The sequence below is a fragment of the Caretta caretta genome, chromosome 8, assembly GCF_965140235.1.
Source record: "Caretta caretta isolate rCarCar2 chromosome 8, rCarCar1.hap1, whole genome shotgun sequence".
Lineage (NCBI taxonomy): Eukaryota > Metazoa > Chordata > Testudines > Cheloniidae > Caretta > Caretta caretta.
The window spans coordinates 52,618,637-52,635,178 of NC_134213.1; the positions used below are offsets into that span (position 1 = coordinate 52,618,637).

Below are 16,542 nucleotides of genomic sequence, written 5' to 3' on the forward strand. Positions count from 1 at the left end.
AGAGAAGGAAAAGTCTGATTCCCTCTGATCAATATACAGTAACTCCTCACTTAACATTGTCGTTATGTTTCTGAAAAATACGACTTTAAGCAAAACGATGTTAAGCAAATCCAATTTCCCCATAAGAATTAATGTAAATGGGGGGGTTAGGTTCCAGGGAAATTTTGTTCACCAGACAAAAGACTATATATATATACACACAGAGAGTATAAATTTTACACAAATAATGTAATACTGTACACAGCAATGATGATTGTGAAGCTTGATTGAGGTGGTGAAGTCAGAGGGATATTTCCCAGGGAATGCCTTACTGCTAAATGATGAACTAAAACAGCTGAGCCCTCAAGAGTTAACACAGTGTTGTTATTGTAGCCTCACACTCTACAGGGCAGCACAAATGGAGGGAGGGGAGACAGCATGGCAGACAGAGACAGAGACTCTCACCTGTGTGTGTGTGAGAGAGAGAGAGAGATGCACATTGCCCCTTTAAGTACGCTGATGCCACTCTAAATACATTGCCTTTTTAAGTAGATCAGCAAGTTGAGACAGCCCCTGCTGCCAGCAAGCTCCCTCCATCCTGAGCCCTGTCATGTCTCCCCCCTGCTCTATGGAGATGGGGTAAACAGGGGGCAGGAGCAGGGAGGAGGAGAACACCCTGACATTAGCCCCTCTCCCCCACCCCTTGTACAGCAAGCAGGAGGCTCGCAGGAGCAGCTCCAAGGCAGAGGGCAGGAGCAGCACATGGCAGTGTGGGGAGGGACAGCTGAATTGCCCAGCAATTGATAGTCTACTGGGAGGCTGCCGCACAGGGAACTTAGGGGGATGGGGAGCTGATAGGGGGCTGTGGGTCCACCCTGGTTCCAAGCACCCACCACTGGCTCCAACGGGCTGCTCTTTCTGCAAGCAGTGGACAAAGCAGGCGGCTGCCAAATGACGTTATAAGGGAGCATTGCGCAACTTTAAACGAGCATATTCCCTAATTGATCAGCAATGTAACAACGTTAACCGGGACCACTTTAAGTGAGGAGTTACTGTATTTAATATGATGGTTGAACTATTGACACACTGCCCCACTTCTGACAGCAGCAAAATACTCTCATGCAGTTGTCATATTCTGCAGAGTCCTGAATCCCAACTTTCCATGGAGAAATATACACCATGAACAATGGAAAACCCCACCTTTTGATTTTTCAAAATGCTTCTGTGTATCTTTGTATGTCTAATAGACTTGTACTCTCCTGTTTCCCTCTGTGACCTTGGAGAATATTTTCAAGATGTTCTAATAAAGATGTGACTGTGTCTGTTTTTTGTCTCCAATTATGGGCATAACAAGAAAAGTTCCTAAGCAGGGAGTGAGTGGGTTACCTCCATCTTACCGTTAAAGGTACATCATCCCCCACATGGTTTTCCTGATGATTTACTAATGTCATGTAAAAAGAACAGGAGTACTTGTGGCACCTTAGAGACTAACAAATGTATTAGAGCATAAGTTTTCGTGGGCTACAGCCCACTTCATCAGATGCATAGAATGGAACATATAGTAAGAAGATATATATATATATATATATATACACATACAGAGAAGGTGGAAGTTGCCATACAAACTGTAAGAGGCTAATTAATTAAGATGAGCTGTTATCAGCAGGAGAAAAAATTTTTTGTAGTGATCATCAAGATGGCCCATTTAGACAGTTGACAAGAAGGTGTGAGGATACTTAACATGGGGAAATAGATTCAATATGTGTAATGATCCAGCCACTCGCAGTCTCTGTTCAAACCCAAGTTAATGGTATCTAGTTTGCATATTAATTCAAGTTCAGCAGTTTCTCATTGGAGTCTGTTTTTGAAGCTTTTCTGTTGCAAAATTGCCACCCTTAAATCTTTTACTGAGTGGCCAGAGAGGTTGAAGTGTTCTCCTACCGGTTTTTGAATGTTATGATTCCTGATGTCAGATTTGTGTCCATTTATTTTTTTGCGTAGAGACTGTCTGGTTTGGCCAATGTACATGGCAGAGGGGCATTGCTGGCACATGATGGCATATATCACATTGGTAGATATGCAGGTGAACAAGCCCCTGACAGCGTGACTAATGTGACTAGGTCCTACGATGGTGTCACTTGAATAAATATGTGGACAGAGTAGACGCTTTGTTGATCATAGAGAAATTTTCCCACTGGTTAATCTCCACCAGTGTTAGCAACAGTGGAAGCCTCAGTATGTCTAACTAGCGGGAAGGTGTTAAAATCTGTTGTGACAGAAACCTGGTTGCTAACATCTGTGGGACTGAGTGGGTACTAACAATGGTGGAAATGACAAAATTTCCCTAATGTAGATGGGGCAAAGCTGGGTAGTGGGTTAACATTGTAACCCTTTATATATTGTAACCTGAATCAGTACAAGTTCTTTTCACTCAGGGCTGTACTCAGAGTCCCAGAGGCTACTTAAGCAAAGTTTGAACAATCCAGCTCAGTGGAGTTGTACAGTTTTTTAAAAGTGTTTCTCGTGACTGCATTGATAAAGCACAAGTGAAGAACACGTGGCTGCTTGGTTAACATAGACTGTGAACTTGAAACCATCATACTTGAAATAGGAAGGAGATAAGTCACACTTCATGGATGAAAGAGAAATTAGTTCTCCTTGTTTGGACATTTCTTCCCTTCCCCCTTTACACTGTGAAAGTGGAACTACTGACACACAGACAAGTAAAGGTTACTAAAGACCACTTGTGCCTGGAATTTTCCAGTGAATCAAATTATTTCATATTGTTTGCATCAGTCTGTTTTAAACAGATATGTGTATGAACCAAGATCACAGATTTGAATCCACCAAGTGTTAGAATTCTGGACAACGATTGGAACTGGACTTCTCCAGGACCATTTCTCATTGAATCTACATTACTGGTCAGTTACTTATGAACATTCTTGCTAATTAACTAGAAACATGTTCTTGATGAAACACATGGTAGCAGAGCACCTAAGGCATAGGAAATAGTTGATATGAAAAGCTGTCTCTAAAGGTGGAAAGTCTAAGAAGTTGACAGGAACTCTGCCTCCTTTTGAAATGCTTACCTGAGGTTTTGTAAATCTGCTTGAAATGGATATAGCTGTGGGAAGCCTTTGTATTAAACCCAGGTCCTGCGTGAGGTACTTGCTATACAATCATTTTCCTTTAGAAGGACAATTTAAACTGCAGGCAGGCTCCCCTGGGCCTCCTGCCAACCTTGGCTTTTTAAGCTGTACTAAAAGGAGTGGTGCTTTCCTGGGACCAGATTATGAAGGGTGTGTGTGATGTGGGGATTATGATGTAGGTGCCATTTTAGCACTGGGTTTGCAAGGTGCCATCTAATCTATCCAGAATGGGTGGTAATGCACACATCACAGTAGCCTATAGCAGCACTGTACACCCTCAAATACACATAGGCCACTATCTTTAGGTTCAGCCATTGGGGGGGGGCACTTGTTGGCAAAATGTTGGTGTTTAATGTGCCATGTTCTGCAGTCCCCTCTCCTGAAAATGCAGCTTCCCCAAGGCAAGGCTCCAGGATGTTCTAGAGGTTCTTCCGCTGCCCACCGCAGCATCTGAGCAGCTTCCAGTGCGGCACTGAGAGACCCAGTTTGCTAACGTGTCACACCCGGTTCCAGCGACAGAGGGGCGAGTAGCTCCTCCAGCTGCCCTCTGGCAGGAGGGTCGCAGTCCAGTCTCGCATAGCCCACGGTACGAGCCGCCGCAGGACAGACTGGCCTGGGGGAGCACCCAGGCTGGGGGAGGAGCCAGAAGGCAGAACCGTGGGGAGGAGGGCTGGAGCTGAGGGTCCCAGCCAGAGCGCGCGCACAGGCGCCTCTCACGTGCACCCCGCCCTGGCACCCCCTCTGCCCCAGCTCCTCCCCTCTGCCCCGCCCCCAACATGCACGCTGCTCCCTTGCTCCAGCTCCTCCCCTCTGTGCCGCCGGCGCCGGCTGGTAGCAAGGGGGTGGGGCCTGGTTCTCGGGCTGGCAGCCAATGAGCGGCGACGCTCCCCACTCCTTCCCTTTGCGCGGTGACGTAGTGGAAGAGTGGGGAAGGGTGGAGCGTTCCATTCGCTCTCTCGTTTTCCCAGGTGGCGGTGCAGCTGAGGCGCGGGGGAGTCGCGCGGACCCATCTGGCTGAGGACAAGGTGACGTACCCCCGCCGCCTGGGCTGGGCGTTCGTGGGGGCAGGCTGACCTCGCCGGGGGCCCTCCGCCGGACGGGCCGGGCTCGGGGTTGTCCTGCCCAGGGGCCCGGCGGGTCTGCCCTGTACCCAGGCATGCGTGCGGACCGCCCCGCGCTGTGCACTGATCTCTGTCACGGCGCCGCGAGCTTGTTAATTCAGAGGCTTTAATTGGCTGCTGCTGCTGGGGGTCGCGGTCCCTCGCTGGTGTGGCAGCCTTGCTGTGGGAAGCGCCAGGCTGGGAGGGGGATGCTCCTCGCAGCCCCAGGTCCGGCTGGAGTTTGGCGGGGAGGCCACCTGGCTGTCCAGAGGAGACCAGCACAGATGATAGAAGGTTCAGCTGCCCTGATGTGTGAGAAAGAGTTAAAAGACGGGAGATGTTTTAGCTTTGGGAACCTGGTAATAGTCTTAAAATTAAGGGCTGCTTTAAAGAGGACAATGATCAGTTCTCTGTGTCCGCTGAAGATAGGGTGAGAAGTAATGGGCTTAATCTGCAGCAATGGAGAGGTAGCTTAGATGTTAAGAAAACTTTCCAATTATAAAGATAGTTAAGCACTGTAATAGGCGTCTAAGGGAGGCTGGGGAATCCTTTCATTGAGGTTTTTAAGAACAGGCTGGAAAAACACCGCTTATGGAAGGTCTAGGTTTACTTGCCCCTACCTCAGCAGGGGTGGGGGGACTGGACTTGATCTCTTGAGGTCCCTTCAGTTCTATGATTCTGTAATGCTCCTTTGGCCTGCATGCAATCTGGAGGAGAGAGTCCAGTTCAGGCATTACATTTGTTCTTAAAGAATGTTTTGTAATAAGTAATGTTGTTTCTCACTCACCTTGTCTGTACTGTAGTAAATAACACTGGCTTAGCAGAGAAGGAAGTCCACTTGTTACTACACAAGTGTACTGAGTGCCAGCAAAACAATAAACAGCATTTTATTTGCTGACTATAATAGGCTTGTTTTGTTTATGGGCTAACTTTATTTTAGGACCTGTGTTGTGTGAAGGGCTCTTTCAGTCTGAGGGAGCAGAATCCATGTCTGTTTTTGTTTTTCATATCAATAGTTTTATAAAACTCACTCTTTGGACAGTGAGTATTGTTAATTGTAGGCTGCAGTTTAGCTCGAAGCCATGTCACAACCTTTTTACAAGTGATTGTGTAAACACGGATGATTTAAAATATATTGTTTCTGTGCTCATGTGAGGTGCACTCATGATTGGCAATAATTAAAAAGGAAGGTGGAGAAAATCAATGTTGTAAATGAGGTATAGTACCTGATAACTGATTAAAAAAAAATCTGCTGAGGGGATCTGTTCACGGTTCTGAAGCCCAGAAGGAGCATAGGGTGGGCATCAGAAAAACACACTGTTCCTTACTGAGAGGAAAGGTGAACAGAAGGGTGTGAGTAAGAGGAAGCTTGTGGAAGCAGTGATATGCTGAGCTTGTGGGAGGAAGGAAGTTAGAAGAGATTCACTGCACAGCATTCAAGGAGCCAAGGGACTGAAGAACATTTGCTTACCTGCCTGAGACAGTTAAACTGGACTAGTATGGGGGGAGGAGGAGGAGCCATGTTAGGGTATGACTACACTACGGAATAAGGTCGAATTTATAGAAGTCGGTTTTTTAGAAATCGGTTTTATATATTCGAGTGTGTGTGTCCCCACAGAAAATGCTCTAAGTGCATTAAGTGCATTAACTCAGCAGAGTGCTTCCATGGTACCGAGGCTAGAGTCGACTTCCGGAGCGTTGCACTGTGGATAGCTATCCCACAGTTCCCGCAGTCTCCGCTGCCCATTGGAATTCTGGGTTGAGATCCCAACGCCTGATGGGGCTAAAACATTGTCACGGGTGGTTCTGGGTACATATCGTCAGGCCCCCCCTTCCCTCCCCCCCTCCGTGAAAGCAAGGGCAGACAATCGTTTCGCGCCTTTTTTCCTGACGCCATACCACGGCAAGCATGGAGCCCGCTCAGGTAACCGTCACCGTATGTCTCCTGGGTGCTGGCAGATGCGGTACAGCATTGCTACACAGTAGCAGCAACCCATTGCCTTCTGGCAGCAGACGGTACAGTACAACTGGTAGCCGTCCTCGTCATGTCCGAGGTGCTCCTGGCCACGTCGGCTGGGAGCGCCTGGGCAGACATGGGCGCAGGGACTAAACTTGGAGTGACTTGACCAGGTCATTCTCTTTAGTCCTGCAGTCAGTCCTATTGAACTATCTTATGGTGAGCAGGCAGGCGATATGGATTGCTAGCAGTCCTACTGCACCATCTTCTGCTGAGCAGCCATGAGATGTGGATGGCATGCAGTCCTTCTGCACCGTCTGCTGCCAGCCAAAGATGTAAAAGATAGATGGAGTGGATCAAAACAAGAAATAGACCAGATTTGTTTTGTACTCATTTGCCTCCTCCCCCGTCTAGGGGACTCATTCCTCTAGGTCACACTGCAGTCACTCACAGAGAAGGTGCAGCGAGGTAAATCTAGCCATGTATCAATCAGAGGCCAGGCTAACCTCCTTGTTCCAATAAGAACAATAACTTAGGTGCACCATTTCTTATTGGAACCCTCCGTGAAGTCCTGCCTGAAATACTCCTTGATGTACAGGCACCCCCTTTGTTGATTTTAGCTCCCTGAAGCCAACCCTGTAAGCCGTGTCGTCAGTCGCCCCTCCCTCCGTCAGAGCAACGGCAGACAATCGTTCCGCGCCTTTTTTCTGTGCGGACGCCATACCAAGGCAAGCATGGAGGCCGCTCAGCTCACTTTGGCAATTAGGAGCACATTAAACACCACACGCATTATCCAGCAGTATATGCAGCACCAGAACCTGGCAAAGCGATACCGGGCGAGGAGGCGACGTCAGCGCGGTCACGTGAGTGATCAGGACATGGACACAGATTTCTCTGAAAGCATGGGCCCTGCCAATGCATGCGTCATGGTGCTAATGGGGCAGGTTCATGCTGTGGAACGCCGATTCTGGGCTCAGGAAACAAGCACAGACTGGTGGGACCGCATAGTGTTGTAGGTCTGGGATGATTCCTAGTGGCTGCGAAACTTTTGCATGCGTAAGGGCACTTTCATGGAACTTTGTGACTTGCTTTCCCCTGCCCTGAGGCGCATGAATACCAAGATGAGAGCAGCCCTCACAGTTGAGAAGCGAGTGGCGATAGCCCTGTGGAAGCTTGCAACGCCAGACAGCTACCGGTCAGTTGGGAATCAATTTGGAGTGGGCAAATCTACTGTTGGGGCTGCTGTGATGCAAGTAGCCCACGCAATCAAAGATCTGCTGATATCAAGGGTAGTGACCCTGGGAAATGTGCAGATCATAGTGGATGGCTTTGCTGCAATGGGATTCCCTAACTGTAGTGGGGCCATAGATGGAACCCATATCCCTATCTTGGCACCGGAGCACCAAGCCGCCGAGTACATAAACCGCAAGGGGTACTTTTCGATAGTGCTGCAAGCTCTGGTGGATCACAAAGGACGTTTCACCAACATCAACGTGGGATGGCCGGGAAAGGTACATGACGCTCGCATCTTCAGGAACTCTGGTCTGTTTCAAAAGCTGCAGGAAGGGACTTTATTCCCAGACCAGAAAATAACTGTTGGGGATGTTGAAATGCCTATATGTATCCTTGGGGACCCAGCCTACCCCTGACTCGCTTAGACCTCAGCGAAACCAATATTCCCACTGTTATTACTGCTTGCTGTGTGCACCACAGTATCTGTGAGAGTAAGGGGGAGACGTTTATGGCGGGGTGGGAGGTTGAGGCAAATCGCCTGGCTGCTGGTTACGCGCAGCCAGACACCAGGGCGGTTAGAAGAGCACAGGAGGGCGCGGTACGCATCAGAGAAGCTTTGAAAACCAGTTTCATGACTGGCCAGGCTACGGTGTGAAAGTTCTGTTTGTTTCTCCTTGATGAAACCCCCCGCCCCTTGGTTCACTCTACTTCCCTGTAAGCTAACCACCCGCCCCTCCTCCCTTCAATCACCACTTGCAGAGGCAATAAAGTCATTGTTGCTTCACATTCATGCATTCTTTATTCATTCATCACACAAGTAGGGGGATAACTACCAAGGTAGCCCAGGAGGGGTGGTGGAGGAGGGAAGGAAAATGCCACACAGCACTTTAAGAACAGCACTTTAAAAGTTTACAACTTTAAAATTTATTGAATGACAGCCTTCTTTTTTTTTGGGCAATCCTCTGTGGTGGAGTGGCTGGTTGGCCGAAGGCCCCCCCACCGCGTTCTTGGGCGTCTGGGTGTGGAGACTATGGAACTTGGGGAGGAGGGCGGTTGGTTACAGAGGGGCTGCAGTGGCAGTCTGTGCTCCAGCTGCCTTTGCTGCAGCTCAACCATACACTGGAGCATACTGGTTTGGTCCTGCAGCAGCCTTAGCATTGAATCCTGCCTCCTCTCATCACGCTGCCGCCACATTTGAGCTTCAGCCCTCTCTTCAGCCCCCCACTTACTCTCTTCAGCCCGCCACCTCTCCTCCCTGTCATTTTGTGCTTTCCTGCACTCTGACATTATTTGCCTCCACGCATTCGTCTGTGCTCTGTCAGTGTGGGAGGACAGCATGAGGTCGGAGAACATTTCATCGCGAGTGCGTTTTTTTTTTCTTTCTAAGCTTCACTAGCCTCTGGGAAGGAGAAGATCCTGTGATCATTGAAACACATGCAGCTGGTGGAGAAAAAAAAAGGGACAGCGGTATTTAAAAAGACACATTTTATAAAACAGTGGCTACACTCTTTCAGGGTAAACCTTGCTGTTAACATTACATACACAGCACATGTGCTTTCGTTACAAGGTCGCATTTTGCCTCCCCCCACTGCGTGACTACCCCCTCAACCTTCCCCCCTCCCTGTGGCTAACAGCGGGGAACATTTCTGTTTAGCCACAGGCAAACAGCCCAGCAGGAATGGGCTCCTCTGAGTGTCCCCTGAAGAAAAGCACTCTATTTCAACCAGGTGACCATGAATTATATCTCACTCTCCTGAGGATAACACAGAGAGATAAAGAACGGATGTTGTTTGAATGCCAGCAAACATACACTGCAATGCTTTGTTCTACAATGATTCCCGAGTACGTGTTACTGGCCTGGAGTGGTAAAGTGTCCTACCATGAAGGATGCAATAAGGCTGCCCTCCCCAGAAACCTTTTGCAAAGGCTTTAGGACTACATCTAGGAGAACCGCAAATGCCAGGGCAAAGTAATCCTTTCACATGCTTGCTTTTAAACCATGTATAGTATTTTAAAAGGTACACTCACCAGAGGTCCCTTCTCCGCCTGCTGGGTCCAGGAGGCAGCCTTGGGTGGGTTCGGGGGGTACTGGCTCCAGGTCTAGGGTGAGAAACAGTTCCTGGCTGTCGGGAAAACCGGTTTCTCCGCTTGCTTGCTGTGAGCTATCTACAACCTCCTCATCATCATCATCTTCTTCGTCCCCAAAACCTGCTTCCGTATTGCCTCCATCTCCATTGAAGGAGTCAAACAACACGGCTGGGGTAGTGGTGGCTGAACCCCCTAAAATGGCATGCAGCTCATCATAGAAGCGGCATGTTTGGGGCTCTGACCCAGAGTGGCTGTTCTCCTCTCTGGTTTTCTGGTAGGCTTGCCTCAGCTCCTTCAGTTTCACGCGGCACTGCTTTGGGTCCCTGTTATGGCCTCTGTCCTTAATGCCCTGGGAGATTTTCAGAAAGTTTTTGGCATTTCGAAAACTGGAACGGAGTTCTGATAGCACGGATTCCTCTCCCCAAACAGCGATCAGATCCCGTACCTCCCGTTCGGTCCATGCTGGAGCTCTTTTGCGATTCTGGGACTCCATCATGGTCACCTGTGCTGATGAGCTCTGCATGGTCACCTGCAGCTTGCCACGCTGGCCAAACAGGAAATGAGATTCAAAAGTTCGCGGTTCTTTTCCTGTCTACCTGGCCAGTGCATCTGAGTTGAGAGTGCTGTCCAGAGCGGTCATAATGGAGCACTCTGGGATAGCTCCCGGAGGCCAATACCATCGAATTGTGTCCACAGTACCCCAAATTCGAGCCGGCAACGTCGATTTAAGCACTAATCCACTTGTCAGGGGTGGAGTAAGGAAATCGATTTTAAGAGCCCTTTAAGTCGAAATAAAGGGCTTCATTGTGTGGACGGGTGCAGGTTTACATCGATTTAACGCTGCTAAATTCGAGCTAAAGTCCTAGTGTAGACCAGGGCTTAGTCTGTATCCACAAAAACAAGGAGTCTGGTGGCACCTTAAAGACTAACAGATTTATTTGGGCATAAGCTTTTGTGGGTAAAACACACATGGGTGTTTTACCCATGAAAGCTTATGCCCAAATAAATCTGTTAGTCTTTAAGGTGCCACCAGACTCCGTGTGTTTTTTAAACTGGACAGAGGCATAAAAAGGAAACCTGGGGGTTCTTGACAAAGAAGGGGAGGGAAAATAATTAAAAATACAAGTGTGAGGGGGTTTAGTCTGCTGCTGCTCAGTTATTTTGGTTTCTAATTTCAAGGTCTGGATTAATAGTTGTGGGTGCAGAAAGTCACTTCCCCTTAAGTGAGGGAGGTGTAACATTAAGTCCTCCCTTGTCTGAGTTCTCACCTACCAGAAAAATGGGGTGATTCTTGTGTCCGTATTGTAGGTTGTTGTTTGTATTCTTTCAGACTTTCATGTGTGTCAAGGTGACACTCAGAAAGCAGTTAACCCTGTCTGCTGCAGTGCATCTGAAAATCTCTGATTTATCTTAGCCTTGTCTTGTGATTGGCTCAGCTCTAAAGGAGATTAGAGGAGAGAGATAAGTTTTCTTTTTGTTAGACTTACATGTTGACAGTTGCCAAATATTCTGCCTTCTAATACTGAGGGTGCAGATTAAGACAGGCTCCCCACAAATATAATCCCTTTCTCCATGTGCAAAAAACTTATTTAATCTTGCATGATAAATGTCCTTCATATCATCAAGTCCGTCTTAGGCAAGAGCTATATTTGTCTTTAAACCAAATCTAGTGTATGGTAGTTAAACATACTGTACCTACAATACTGACTATTTTACTCTAGTTATATTCTTAAATTTACTTTTGGTGACCCCCGCCTTCCTCTTTAACTTCTATTCCCCTTCCCCTCACTATTCCAAAGCCCCTCTGGAAAGGGGTCTAGGGGTGGGTTTACCAGAGGAGAATGTGCAGTCCTTACAGCCTCTACGGAGTTGGAAGTGCTGCTTAGAAAGGTATTGAACTTTGGGGCCCCCCCTCCGATGCTCCATGTGACCATGTGTTGAGTTAACACTGGACTTCTGAGTCCCCGCTAGAACTTTGATTTTTCAGGGGGTAATGGCTTCAGTACATTGGGGAATATGTGAAGTAAACACAAACTGGTTTTGCAGTGGGGTGATAGGAGCAGCAGTGGTGTACAAAGCCTGCGTGTGTGGACCATGTCCTTTTCAACCAGTTGTCTGATCCAGTGCATTATGTCTGGTACTTGATGCGAAAATATAGTAACTCTTCCTCTAAGGTCATTTCCTGGGTAAATCTATATTAAAGCAGGTTACAGAGTGGTAGCTATGTTAGTCTGTATCAGCAAAAACAACGAGGAGTCCTTGTAGCATCTTAGACTCCAAAATTTATTTGGACATAAGCTTTCGTGGGCTAAAACCCACTTCATCAGATGTATGGAGTGGAAAATACAGTAGGCAGGTATAAATACACAGCCCATGAGAAGATGGGAGTTGCCTTACCAAGTGTGGGGGGGTCAGTGCTAACGAGCTAATTCAGTTAAGGTGGAAATGGCCTAATCTCAACAGTTGACAAGAAGGGGTGAATACTAAGGGAGTAATACCTGTCATCTAAATGATTATTCACACAAACTACCTGCTATTGTGTGTGTTAACAGGGAAGGTTTGCTCTTACTTCGTATAGTTCTTGATTATTTTATAGTTTCAGCTTGGAGTGTCATCTCATAAAATAGACAGGACTGGGCCTGGTTAGTAGTAGTTGCTATGGGGCTTCCAAGGAATACATAGGTGCTTCAGGAAGTGATACTGGTGGTTCAGTAGGTGGCATTCTTCCCTTTGTCTATACAGAAGCAGTGCCCAATGAGGTGTGGGGAGGAAGGGAAACTGCTGATAGAGCTGCTGTCTCTTTAATGAGAAGTGAAGCTGAAGGCCTGACCACATGTGATTGAGAGAGATCCTGTTTCTTCTTGCAAGAGTCTCAATCCTGGTTGTAGTGTTGGTAAATTTTCTTAAATGGATATTGCCTTGCAGTAGTGAGTGTAGTGCATGTGTTTATAAATATGCACACAGAGTATACTCTGATGGACCTCAGAGACATTTTGGATGCTTCTGGATGAGAAGCACTTAAATAAATGTAAGGAGCTGGTCTTATGAAAGAAAAGTGTGTGTGGTTGGTATTTTGGAAGCCCAGTCTGAACATCAGTCTCTGCAGGTGCAACTTTAGGGAGCTTCATAGATTTCCATTTTGTTGTTCAAGAATAGGGCAAGATGCCATTTTTCTCTTGGTGACTGTGGGAAATAACACCCCTCCCTCCCTTTAAAGAACAAGGTCTACATTTTGAATATGGGGGTGGTGGTGCAGGAATATGTGTTACTAATAATTCAGCCTTCAGCAATGGCCCCTGCTGTTGGGTTTGGTGTGGTTTAAACAAACACAGTTCTCTCTCTTCCTGTTTCGCTGTGGTTTGCAGCACAATCATTCATTTGTCTAAATAAGGCACAAGGTTTACTGAGGATTTGGGCTTTTTTTACAGAAGGGATTGTCTGGTATTCTCAGGCTTACTATTCTCTTCCGTGATGCCAAAACGGAATTTGAAAAGGCAGGGAGGGGAGGAATCTCAAAACCCTCAAACCAGTGTTGAGAGGCAGGTTTTGCTATGTAAATTACCAGGAAAAATCAGTTGCATAGTGAAGCATTTTAAAGGCTTCACTTGTGAAGTGACGCTCCCAACACTGTGTTGGGAGCCCTGAGGATTCCTAGTTGCTTAAAATGAAGGGTTTGTGTATTGGAGGTGGTTTGGGAATGTGGGGGGAATTAATTTTTTACTGTCCCACTTACTGTCTAGTGTGGAGAGAAGGGGGGAGGAGGAGGTATGGTTCTTAGTACAGATTTCACTATGTAGATAGTTGAGATGGGAGAGGGGGTTAGCTTTGTTAGACTGTCAATCCCATTTATCCGCTTCTTTTTTTTTCTTCTCCCCACTGCCTCCAGTGGGCAGTCAAAGGCAGGAAAAATCTAGCATATGTAATAGCTGAATAAATGCATCACATCTGAGGCCTTTTTCTAACTAATTCTTTCCTCTCTCTTCTGTGGTAGTCTACAATGGTAGGTGAAGATTATACTTCCGTAAGACACCGCCACCCGAGTTCTACAGCACATGGGACCCCTGAGAAGCATGAAATGCAGAAGAGATCTGAGGCAGAGAGGCCATTCCAAAACTCAAACAATGGTGAGTTATTTCAGTAATGGTTCAGGGCTATCTGTACCTTCAGCCCACTCTAGTCTGGCTGAAGACATCTCCTCTGCATGACAGGCCTCTTACCTTCACCTCTTTCAAGGAGGAATCCCACAATTCTCCCACTTTCAGACTGGATCCTGCTGTACTGACTGTGATTCTTCAGCAGGGCTGGCGGGGCTGGAGCCTTCCCTTCAGGAGCTGGGAATATGGATATGGTATGTGGATATGGTGACACAAAACAATCCTTTCAAAACAACATATTTTTCAATTTCATAGCAGGAACAAAGCAGAACGAGAGCAAAGGGTTATTAACACATGCATGTTATTAAGCAATCTACTTGCATTTTTGTCTTCTGTAAAGATTAGGGAGGCTTATCCAGACACCCCCACATTTGGCGACTGGGGTTCAGTCTGCTTTCATACCATCATGGGTCTCCTCCCCTGTCTTCAGGGGCAGACCTTTTATCAGTCCCAAATGTTCTTTGTTTCCCTGTGTCTCTTGAACCTGGTCAAACTAGTTTGTGCAGCCCACCAGAGGTGGGGAGGCAGCATATCCTAGTTATAGTCCTGGATGTTTGCTAAGGAACTCCTGGCTGTGCTGCAGTCACCTTTCCTGTGGACAGTGTCAAGTAACTCCTGCTGGAATTAATCCTAGTAGTCCTATAGCAAATGATGCAATAACAAGTAGCTGGACATATAGTCATAAAATATCAGGAGCGTCTCCCATACATTTCACACTCTCATTGGCTTGATGAAGGGGCTTCTGCAGGGTTTGCGCTTCATTTTTGGTGCAAGTGGAGGCACTTCACTGGAGCTCACTTGATGTGAACTCTTTTTCCTACTTCCCCACACAAGCTGGAAAAATAAGATTGATTACACAGAACTCAGTGTGAACTCCCCTGTCACCTTCCCCTAATTCCATCCTGTAGGAGAGGCTGGTTGATGGTGGAGTTTGAAGATTTCTTCTACCTGTGCAGGATGGTAGGAATAGCCCAATATCTAAGTTAGACAATACACTGCTTTAGCTGAGTTTTGAGGATTGGAGCGAACCTATGGAATTCACTTTTCCATTTTGCCCTTTGAAAACTTTTGAAGCACAAATAGCAAGGAATAGGATTCATTATGGGAAGACCAAACAATGAAAGCACCAATGGAACCACTAATAGGGTGGCTGTCCTGCTCTGTTGGAGGGAATCAGTCCTCCGATAATCATCAGTAGTCTGCAGCTTTGAGGTCCTCTTCAACTCTTTGCTGCTGCTGGAGTGTTCAAATAGTTGTTGCTGTAAAAGATGCCACCTTCCAGCAGAGTCTAGCTAGAAGACTATGCCTCATGCTGTTGAATGATTTGGCCACAGTCATCCACTCCGTCATGACTTCCAGGCTGGATTACTGCAACTTGCTTTATCGAGGCATGAGTGTTAGCCAGAATGAAGTAGCCAGCCTGTTTTGGCAACACCCGCCACCAAGAACACATCTTTCTAGTACTGCTCCTCCCATTACTCTGGCTTCTTATAGAATTAAGTTAAAAGCTAATGTTCTCATTTTTAATTCCCTCTGCAGCTGGTTGTTGGCATCTCAGCGAGTGCCTTTTTCCTTGACAACTATATCTTGCAAGTATACATGTTCCTCAGGCACTTTGGAGCTGTCATCCTTGTGGGTGAAATCTTTGAGTAGGAGATGGGCTTTCTCCGCAAGAAGGAATGGGACTTCGGAGTTTATTAACAGAGATAATCATTGATCTTACAGGCTTCAGAATAGGCAATATTTCAGCTTAGCTATCCCAAATAAACAGAAAAGGGGTGGAACAAAAAGTGAAGTTGGAAGGAAGAGTTATAAACTTACGTATAACAAACAAAAACAACCAGGTTATTTAGGTGAGAGTGGAAAACTACAAGTGGCCTGTGGCCTAGAGTTAATTCTTAACTCTTGGGTGGCTCTACTAATCTCTTTATTTCTATTCTAGCTAGACTGAATTTGTGATGGGTGCCTTTATTAATGAAAATTACAATTGATATTTTAAATAAGGCTTACTGACTTAGATTTAAATCAGATTAATTATCTGCCCTGCTTGGAATTCTGTTTTTTTGTTGATCCATATTCCTGGCGTTTGCTTCAGCAAGACCATTGTGTGGTGTTCTCTGTGGAAATCAAACGCAGAGTTGCTTTTTCTCACCGGGATCAGGTAGGATCAAACTTAAGAACACCAGTTATTCTAGGATCTGTCTTTTTCTGCTTCTCTAGTTATGGCAAAATCATTGAGGTTTAGTGAAGGAAGCCTGAAGAAGACAGAAAAAGACACCTACAGTGCTAAACTTCTTAATCTAGATAATGCTGGCACTTTCTAGCTTGCCAGTGAAATGATCACGAGTTGTGTCTGAAGTTTTTTAATCTAATTCCTTTTTGGACAGCAGCTCAATGAACCATGCCCTCTGTGACCTGCATGTACTTTTAAGTAGTTCATTTGAGCTATTTAGTCACTGGAGTCATAACATGCCTGCATTGGCTCGCTGTAAAAATTAACTTAACTCAGTAAACACTATTAGTAGTTATTAACATGTATTGTGTATTGCAAATGGAGAACTTGTTAAATTGAATAGTATGGTAGCCTTGCACCTAAGTAATTGTAGGTTAGTTTAACTTAAGGCAGGTAGTGTTCTATTTAGTGGTTGGCGTAAAGGATTGAGAATTGGGACTAAGATCTCATCTCACTTCTGCTACTGACTTGGTATATGACCTTAGACAAATCATTTAACCTCTAGCTGTTTCCCCCCTTTGTAAAATAAGGATAATTTGTCTTCCTCAGTAGTGAGGTGTAATATTTTAAGCTCGTTCAGATCCTGGGGTGAAAGGTGTCTTACAAGTGCAAAGTATATGTCAAAGCCCTTGGGCTATTCTTGAATTAC

The 16,542-nt window shown here is 46.3% G+C and overlaps 2 protein-coding genes across 4 annotated transcripts in view; one reads left to right on the forward strand and one right to left on the reverse strand.

The window, feature by feature from the left end:
- Positions 1–4,025: 4,025 nt before the first annotated feature.
- The window catches only part of SOAT1 (sterol O-acyltransferase 1), a 49,528-nt gene continuing 37,011 nt past the window's right edge, over positions 4,026–16,542 (forward strand). Inside the window, exons 1-2 of one of the 3 annotated variants that reach the window (XM_048860728.2) lie at positions 4,026–4,153; positions 13,498–13,630. In XM_048860728.2, the coding sequence (XP_048716685.1) occupies positions 13,504–13,630 (127 nt within the window). In that variant the 5' untranslated portion in view covers positions 4,026–4,153; positions 13,498–13,503. Of the gene's footprint in view, positions 4,154–4,374; positions 4,588–13,497; positions 13,631–16,542 lie in introns of those variants that run through there. The other 2 variants (XM_048860727.2, XM_048860729.2) reach the window with 2 other exon arrangements.
- Positions 8,319–10,329, reverse strand: LOC125641200 (myb/SANT-like DNA-binding domain-containing protein 7). The gene is made up of 2 exons (XM_048860752.2): positions 9,447–10,329; positions 8,319–8,858 (listed from the first exon to the last, which is right to left on the reverse strand). Exons 1-2 carry the CDS (start codon positions 10,027–10,029, stop codon positions 8,773–8,775), a joined length of 669 nt encoding a protein of 222 aa, XP_048716709.2. The 5' UTR covers positions 10,030–10,329; the 3' UTR covers positions 8,319–8,772.

Coding starts and splice junctions, on each gene's coding strand:
- LOC125641200 (XM_048860752.2), bottom strand. CDS start 10,029: ATGCAGAGCTCATCAGCACAGGTGACCATGATGGAGTCCCAGAATCGC. Junction 8,859..9,446: donor AGGCGGAGAAGGGACCTCTG/GTGAGTGTACCT, acceptor TTTCTCCACCAG/CTGCATGTGTTTCAATGATC.